Raw genomic sequence first — 9,860 nt, 5'->3', positions numbered from 1 at the left:
TCCCCACACCCGCCCGGCGCCTCACACCTTGAGCAACTCCGGAGAAGAATAGAGTCCAACCCCTATCCAGAAGTAAGGTTCCAGAGCCGACGCTGTGCGTAGAGGTGAGCCCAACCAGATCCAACTGGTAACGCTCCACCTCCCGCACAAGCTCCGACTCCTTCCCCCCCAGAGAGGTGACGTTCCACGTCCCCAAAGCCAGCTTCTGTCGCCCGGGTCTGGTCCGTCGAGACCCTCTGCCTTCACTGCCACCCTTCTGGCAGCGCACCCGACCCCATCGCTGTTTCCCGTAGATGGTGGGCCCGCGGGACGGAGAAGCGGAGGTGTTGCCCACGTCGCCTTTTCGGGCTGTGCCCGGCCGGGCTCCGTGGCAAGCCCGGCCACCAGACGCTCGCCGACGAGTCCTCCTTCTGGGCCTGGCTCCAGAAGGGGACCCCGGGCTTCCTCCGGGCCGGGTATCCTCACTTCGTGTGTCGTCTTTCATGAGGTCTTCTGAACCAATCTTAGTCTGACCCCTTGCCTGAGACCAATTTGCCATGGGAGACCCTACCAGGAACACAAGGTTCCAGACAACACAGCCCCCAGGTTCATCAGGGCACACAAACCTCTCTACCACGGTAAGGTGCTGGTTCTTCAGCATGTAAACATGTCACAGTAAAGGCACAATATACTAATATGAAACCTGAACATTAGCATAATAGGGCCCCTTTAAAGGATTTAAGGATGGTTTACATTTTCTGTAGATAAAAAATATTTAATAAATATTATGACTGCTCAAAACATGAATACAGATTGTCTACAAATAAAACTACATTTTGAAAGAAAATAATATAATAAAATCCAAAGAAATTGTCTGAATAATTTTCTGCACAAAAACAATGTTGTTTGTTGAAATATTAGAAAACATGGTGTAAGTCAACTTCCCCAGTACATGTCACAGGACGCCATAATCACTAGACGCTCAAAATAGTGTGTGTATTGAGAATTGAGAATGTATTGACTCGGTCTTGCCCAGGACAAATATCTCTTTGATTTGACATGTTATTACAAGGACTGTGTAAATCAATGGGCCTGATTTATCTTTGAAAATACAAATAGAAACCTCCCTTTGTTGTAACCACCACAGAGGTAACTGCCACAGCTGTAGTTACTTTTCATGGATAATGATTTGCAGCGGCTAATCAGATCTAACTATCACGGGGGGTCCATCAAACAGGTGGGCTCTGAGCTGCCATCGATCTCGTCCCGCAGCAATGCAGGACAGGGAGGCCACATCAGTGATGGGGGAGGGCAAAGCCATGTTGTTATTGCTGGCTCAACATAATAGAGAGTGGGAAGGGGAGTGACATTCTGTACACTATGAAGGCTTTACACAATAACAGAAGACCTATCATGATGGATCCAACCGCAGATTTTATACAATAACCTTGAGGTCAGGTTAATATTGCAACATATATCCAGCTGTGTAATCACAACCTACAGCAGGAACAGCTGGAGGCTCTTTATCTCTACAGAACACAGTCACCTGCCACAAATCCACCACAGCCCACCTGATGGGGACAAACCCTCCGCCTGCAGGTATTAAAGGATTTATGCACAAGAAATGAAAACAGCATCTGCACCCAATGTTGGGATTTATTTTCCATTTCCCTGAAAATATATTACTTATTCCCACCTCAGCTTTATAGGTAAAGGCTACTGTTACACTAAATTCCAAAACCCCACTGTGATACAACCTATTAAGAATGAACACCATATGCTACAAGTCTTCCAGCAACAATGAGGGTGTGTTAAACTAATAAAACCTTAAACTAATGAAGTGCCCCATCCCTTACTAACAATATCGAAGGAAACATTAATCAGACAACATTCAATATCACAGCTGGGGTTTACAAATTAAAACAAAGTGTGATCTATTTATAGATTGCAACAGAGTGTATTATATCTACAGAATAAGTTGTAGGCTGTGTAGAAAGGGCTGCAGCAGTGGAAGCTGTAGTTTCAGCGATACCGGTGTAACCCACTTAGAATAACAGTCATTACCACAGCCTGATCCTCACGAAAGAAGACGCAAATGGACTCTCCATTGCATCCATCCTTGAACCAAGACCACCACCCCACCATTTAAAAGACTTTTTTCCCTGTGTGTGTATACTGTATTGTCATGAAGGCTTCTGCGGCAAAAGATACTCACCTTTAGCAGACATGCCCGGTAGGTAGCCTCTTTTTCTTTGCCGAGACAACCAGGAGGAGATGCCCCGGTGCAGCTGTAGAGGAGGGGGGTGGGGGGAAGACCAGTTGACAGGCGGATATTATCTGTTCTTTAAGTTTTTACCTGTCATTTGTTGGGATTAAACGCAGGGAAGCATGCAGCCCGCGATTTGGTAGACTAGACTAGACTGCACGATGGATAGAGCACTTTCCAGCGACAGGGCGTGTCCTGGAACAGACAGCATCCTTCCAATTTCCCGACAAGTTTATGTCCATATTTGAACATAGTGTACCATTAAATAATTATTAGGGAGTTATAAATGAATTGATTCTTTCAATTCCTCGTCTGCAGCTGCTGTCTGGTCCGCCTACTTCTATCTGGGATGACTGTGCTGTTTCGGACGTGGTAGTTGGGCTAAATCACAAAGTTGACAGGCACTATGGAGGAATGCATGTTCTTTCTCATTTTTTCCTCCATTAATCCAGCTACTCAAAAGGAAATATTTGGCGTTATTTTCCTCACGTGGGCTCTTCAAAAAAAAATTCTAAATCAGTGGGATTAAAGCATGCGTTAACTCAGCTCTACAGTATGTGACAAAAAAACACTGCAATATCATAGAATAGCCGAGTCCGTGCATTATGGGAGCAATCAATTGATTTTGCAGTTCAGCGGATATTTTCGAAATAACACATTGCTTGGTTCAGAATTCCATACTTACTATATATTTGACGTGGGGTTAATGATTCTTGTTCCCAAACTGTAAAAATAGAACATCGTCCCTGATGGTATGTAGGCTATTTATGTGTTCATTTGTATGCCTTGATGGTGGTCTGTAATTATTAGCCGGTGCCTTATGTGCCTGCGCCCCCTGGTGTATTAGAAAGAGAGGCGTTTGGCGAGGGAAGTGCCACCGTGTCCAAAGTGAGAAGACCCAGACGATACTTCAGTCTGTGGCTGTCTTGTTTACAGTGGTTGTGCCAGGCCTTTGAAGACCTGTGGCAGACAACGTGTTAAGATTTTATTGCTTACCTTTATTATTTCGTTACAAGGGTCAGTGTATGAATCCAATCTGGATCGAGGCGGCAACAACAGGAAGAAGAAGATAGAGGAATTCTCTAGGTCTTCTCGGGAGAAACTAGTCCAGTCAAAGAACAAAATGTTTTCCAAATTTACGTCCATTCTTCAACATGCTGTTGAAGCGGTGAGTATTATTTTTCAAAAACAACATTTATTTATCGTGTATTTTAGTTGAAAGGGGTCCATGGTCGTCCAGACACAAAATAACATAACGTCAGCATAAGGGATACATTGCTAACTGGCGAGCTAACTAATTAGCCTAAGCTAATGTTAGCGTTTTGTGTTTGTCATGCCAACTTGTTCGTCCCTCTTATCGATAATATATCCGTGAGGTTGTCTCTTTGTCTGTTCTGTTGTACCACAAACTAACACATTTCAGTGTTGTCATTTTGTATCTTCGGTGGAGCAAGACGTGTTTAATGTAGTAAGGCTAGCTTAGCTAGTTAGCCGCTAATGTTAGCTAAAAACAGACCCAAAAAGCTAAAGTATTGCTGTAGCTAGCTATCTCGTTTCAGGCGGAGTGGTGTCGAAACCACTGAACCACCTGGTTCAATGTTGCGTAAACGTTTTAACCTTAACATTAAAGGAAAGGTCTGTGGGTTATCTCGCACAGCCTTTCTGTAAAGCCTAATCTAACACGTTAGCCATCTAGCTAAGAACCTTTTATAGCATGCCTTTAAAACAGGTTCAATCGACTGCAAGTCAAGTGTTTAAAACAAAATACGTCTGGCAGGTGAACACTTTAGTCTTCTGGCGTAACAGTTGCTTGTTAATGTATTACTAACTTGTTTTCCGGACCTATGGCTCTCTGGTGTTTACGAAGACCATATTCACAACGCGTTTAAAACATTATCAAAGTCATATTGTAGTGGCACATTACCTCTGTTCAACACTGAGAAGGTATTATTGAAAGTGACAGTATTGCTAGAAGACATACATTTCCCCAGAACAACCTGTCTCCTAACTAAGTCGGTTGGAAGCTACTGACTTATGTAAACATGTTGCCTTGATAATAGGTGTTTCTCTCCTCCTCACCAGTGTAAACATACAACAACGTCTATGTTTGCATTTTGTCTTTTTCAGCTTGCCCCGTCGCTGCCCTTGCAGGAGGACTTTGTCTATCACTGGAAGGCAATTACACATTATTACATCGAGACATCTGGTAAGAAATGTTTTAATGGATAAGTCATGATATTCCCAGATGTTGATTGGTATGCAGGTTGCTTTCACAGTTTGTCCCGCATTGATATGACCAGTGTGGATATAAACAATAGCAGGAAACTAAGTTTGTCAGACTGTATGTAGGCTTGTCTATATTACAGTAACATATAACAGTATATTTGCTGCTGTTAATCAACTTATTGTCAACATGTAGCATTAGTAAGGAAGTGCAAATGGAATGGTAGTGAAGAAATCTGAATTAAATTGCCAATTTTTAATTATATTGGAACTGTTATGCTGGTTGAGTTTGAAATATATCTCAACTTGTGGGATCTATGCAAGTTGAACAAATATACTTTGCGTCAAATCGCAACTAAGATTTACTTGGCAACGAAAGCCAGTCAAGTAAAGACAACTTCAATGAAAACTTCTGCCGTCTAGTCTGTATTTTGCGGTCGTAAAATCTGCATCTCTTAAGTATTCATTATCCCAAACCACAGCTTCTTCTCAGCAGTTCTTCTAGTTTGGCCAGTTTAACAAAATACACCCTGAACAGCTGAGGGGGGATTATCTGTACTTTTGAGGGTTATGCTGAGCTAGTTTTCAGGGGCATTTAATCACAGATTTTCCAGACTTGTGACTTGAATTAACTTCTTCTATACTTCCAAGGTCACTTGAGAAATAATTGATTATTTTGATGAAAATGGTTGTGATTTATCTTTGTGACATTAACATTACTTATTGACAGCATTGTTTGCTCTGTTACTTTCAGCTTGACAGACATGCGTAACGTTAGTTGATTTAATGCACAGCATTCCCCTATTTATTCATATTTGGCAGCAGTCGTTCTATCATACGCAGCGTTTTGTGAAAGGTGCATGCTTTTCTGTCATGCTCCCTTCCTTTACTCACTTCTGCTAATGTGTAAACAGCCTTCTGTCAGCAACTCACCAATGTCTGCATGTGCTTTACAATACATGTATCACCATTTAAAACCAGTGAGAAATGGTTACTGTCATAAGATTTTACCGCAACCTCTTTTGCAACTTGACAAAAAAAAGATTGTAGGTCATCAAATAACATTGGACTGAGTTACACCAAAACAGTTAACTTTACACATATGGTTTCAAACAAATACAACATCAAATGTATGGTTTTAACATTTGTTTGTTGTTTTTGGGGAGATACCTGTGCAGTTGAATTGAAGTGGTTAGATAAACGATTGCTGGAGCTTTTGGCACATGGCCTTTTTCTTTATGTATCTCATGGACATACCAAGGTTCCGACATATCTGTGTTTTCCCCTCTTAGATGACAAAGCTCCAGTCACAGACACCAATATCCCATCCCACCTGGAACAGATGCTGGACATCCTGACCCAGGAGGAAAGGGAGAGGGAGTCTGGAGAGACGGGGCCCTGCATGGAGTATCTCCTCCACCACAAGATCCTCGAGACTCTCTACACCTTGGGAAAGGCAGATGTAAGGCATTCATGCTTTGGTAACTACATGTTCTATACCCCCAGGGAAATATAGATAACACATATGGCCCTGATATGTATATGTGGTAAATTAATTGTGGGAACTTGGCCCATGGAAGTTTGGGAGGCTAAACACAACAGTGATTGTACAATCAGATCAGAAGACACAATTTCACTATGCTCTTAAATGAATCCGCAATGTTGGCTAAATTCCACTCATGGTGGCGACACATATATAGTTATAAAGTACATTTTAACATATTCTGTTTTTAATTTTTTTTAAATGTAATTTTTCATCAGTGTCCTCCGGGGATGAAGCAGCAGGTGCTCACCTTCTACACAAAGCTGCTAGCACACATTCGTCAACCTCTCCTGCCACACATCAATGTCCACAGACCTGTGCAGGTGAGAAGTGATGTAGTCTGGATTTCAGTGTCTTTCTGATAATCCTTCTCCTCAAAATTGTACACGAACAGTGAGGTTATGTAACTTATCCTTTACTTTTTTCCCCATGTCGCTGTGAAATTCCTTTGACAGAAACTGGTCCGTCTGTGTGGAGATGTGCTGGCTGCTCCTACAGAAAACGAAGAGATTCAGTTCCTCTGTATAGTCTGTTCCAAACTGAAGCAGGACCCATACCTTGTCAACTTCTTCCTCGAGGTGAGTTGCTATGACACCAGAGAGAGACATTTGAGCATCTCATTCCTAAATGTCAATCTATATTTATTATTGTACAAGAAAGAGCCTTGTATTATGTTTAAGTTCAGAAGAACCTTTAATTGGTTGTGTTATTTGCAGAACAAATCAAAGCGACCTGAGGCGAAGAGACCTACAGAGGCGGGGAAGGACAATGTGTTGGATCCAGACACCGGTCAGTCTGCAGCAATGGGGCGGGCTGACCACCCAGAGGAAGCTGCAGCTGTTGCCTCCACTTCTAGTCCCACCAATAACAACAATAACGGCAACAATTACAATCTCGTCACATCGCTGCTCAACCTCACAAAGAGCCCCGTGAGTAATCCCCATTGAAGATTTATTTAGCCGTCCTTTCTATTTGAGTCGAATGTTAAATCATGAGCTGTATCCATTTCTTCTGCTCTCAGGATGGCAGGATAGTGGTGAAGGCATGCGAGGGTCTGATGCTGCTGGTCAGTTTGCCAGAGCCTGCAGCTGCCAAGTGTTTAACAGAAAACACAGGGCTCTGTGAGCTGCTGACTGACAGGCTGGTGTCCTTCTATAAAGCCCTGCCACAGTCCATGGACCCCTTGGACATCGAGACGGTGGAGTCTGTTAACTGGGGGTACATTTCTTTCACATATTCAAAGAATTGTAAAGAGCTGTTTTACCATCTGAAGTCTTGCTTTTAATTTGACTTGGCAGCGACACCCCTAAATAGCATTCTGTGTAAAATGCTATTTTTAGTGGATAAATGGAGTTTCATCAAAGCTTTTTAATATTTCTACCTTTTTTTTTGTTTCTCTCTTTTCAGTCTGGACGTGTATAACCTGAAGGAGGATGCTGCTATCTTCACAGGAAAGAGGCCTCTCATCTCCTTCCTGTCGTGGCTAGATTACTGTGACCAGCTCATCAAGGAGGCTCAGAAGGTCCTTATCCCACGCTGTGTTTTGATGTGTCACATTGTAGTCAGAATCAAAGGACTTGAAGTTGTTTTTGTTATCTGAACGCCACAGAAGGCTGAAGTACATTTTGTTTTGTCTTCCAGTCAGCAGCAGCAGTGATGGCAAGAAATGTGAGGGAAAGATTCTTTGTGTCTGTGATGGAGCCGCAGCTGATGCAGACGTGAGTCATCAATCAATCATCCTTTTATACGTCTTGTCAGTTGGGTGACTGCTCATTAACATGTGGTGTGTTTGTGGGTGCACATAGGTCGGAGGTGGGCATCCTGACCTCCACGGCCCTGCTGAACAGGATCATCAGGCAGGTGACCTCAGAGGCTCTGCTGCAGGAGATGATCTACTTCCTGCTGGGAGAGGAGACGGAGCCAGAGACTGCTGCGACTGTGGCTCAGAATCCACTGCGACACAGACTCATCGAGCACTGCGACCATCTCTCAGACGAGGTACTTTTCACATCTGATTCAGGAAGTACTTGGTTATGATACGAAATGTGACATCATTCATGTCTGGCTGATTCTTTTCCACCCTTTTGTGATCATAAATGTGCCTTAAACAATGAAAGTTTGATATTCAAGCGGAAAACTGTCCATCTGCCCTTCAAATTCTCAGTGATTCATATGATAATCCAAATTCATTTTAAATAGTGACTGTCACAGCTGTTGCACACATTTGCATCCCTCAAGAGAGAGATGAGTCATGTCTTTGATGTTTGAAGTCACTGCCTACATTTCTTTTAGTCAGTTAGCAAATTGGTTGTTGGGTTTAAGGTGGGAGCTGATCCTCATTCTGTCCTCAGATCAGCATCATGACGCTGCGGCTGTTTGAGCAGCTGATCCAGAAGCCCAACCAGCACATCCTGCACAGCTTGGTGCTGCGCGGCCTGGGGGAGAGGAACTACCTGGAGAACAAACCCCAGGAGGAGCGGGAGCCCCTGGAGAACGGGCTGCCCCACGATGCTGTGTAAGGCCCCGCCTCTGACCTCCCCTCTGCTGCCTTATAACCCTGCATGGAAAATCATCTGCACAAACACACACCAGTGGAAATAAAGTGAATGCATCAACTAGCTTTTTCAGATGGGAAACACATTCAGCAAAAACCTTCCTTTCTTTTGGTGATTCAATCTTTTTATGACATGTTTTTTGGGGAATGCATGTCAACCAGCTATGACTTTAATTATAGTTTTTTGGAGATGATGCATTCCGAGCAATAGCTTGCTTATAGTTTTATATGAATGTTGCTTCATAGTTCATACAGAGGAAATAAGTCCCCAAATAGAACACTGTAATACTGGATTTACATGATCATTGTTTCAAGAGGGTGAGATGAGTTCACGGAACAGCTAAAGACAGTCAGGGACTATACAGACACACTTAAACATACTTAGTAATATCAAACAGGTACAGTAAGTGCAGTAAAACCTCATCCCTACATCATGTACAGTAGACAATAGACATTGATTACAATTCCACACTACACACCAGTATCTATGGTACACCTAATAAGCCTTAATATGCTATCATTCCATAAAACAGTACATATGTCCCCTTTTTAAATACACGATGAAATACAGAGAAAGTGGACTTCAGTGCAATGCAGAATAGAAATTAGAATCCCTTACATTACGCATACAAAAATAATAGAAATGTCATATCGACATGTGTTCTGTCCAAAGAGACCTTGAGGAGGATCCACTGTTCGGGGATGACCTCTCTCCTGATAGCAGGCTGTCCGGATCTGATTGGCTCACCTCCTCTCCACCACAGAGTCCTGACAACTCAAAGTCTGACGGCAAGACGGAGGTCCACAAAATCGTCAACAGGTACACACACACACACACACACACACACACACACACACACACACACACACACACACACACACACACACACACACACACGACACACACACACACACACACACACACACACACACACACACACACACACACACACACACACACACACACACACACACACACACACACACACACACACACACACACACACACACACACACACACACACACACACACACACACACACACACACACACACACACACACACACACACACACACACACACACACACACACACACACACACACACACACACACACACACACACACACACACACACACACACACACACACACACACACACACACACACACACACACACACACACACACACACACACACACACACACACACACACACACACACACACACACACACACACACACACACACACACACACACACACACACATCACACACACATTCTCTCTCTCTCTCT

At 43.3% G+C, this 9,860-nt stretch overlaps 1 protein-coding gene across 1 annotated transcript; it reads left to right on the top strand.

Moving 5' to 3' along the window:
• Window positions 1–3,115: 3,115 nt before the first annotated feature.
• On the top strand, window positions 3,116–8,530 carry fhip2a (FHF complex subunit HOOK interacting protein 2). Its single transcript, XM_010775147.1, has 11 exons — window positions 3,116–3,413; window positions 4,373–4,451; window positions 5,761–5,930; window positions 6,230–6,334; window positions 6,467–6,589; window positions 6,728–6,940; window positions 7,033–7,229; window positions 7,419–7,533; window positions 7,653–7,729; window positions 7,817–8,009; window positions 8,363–8,530. The coding sequence occupies exons 1-11, from the start codon at window positions 3,369–3,371 to the stop codon at window positions 8,528–8,530; spliced, it is 1,485 nt and encodes a 494-aa protein (XP_010773449.1). The 5' UTR covers window positions 3,116–3,368.
• Window positions 8,531–9,860: the final 1,330 nt, after the last annotated feature.

Source organism: Notothenia coriiceps, unplaced genomic scaffold, assembly GCF_000735185.1.
Source record: "Notothenia coriiceps isolate Sejong01 unplaced genomic scaffold, NC01 NC01_scaffold00015402, whole genome shotgun sequence".
NCBI lineage: Eukaryota > Metazoa > Chordata > Actinopteri > Perciformes > Nototheniidae > Notothenia > Notothenia coriiceps.
This window is presented reverse-complemented; position numbering and strand designations above follow the sequence as displayed.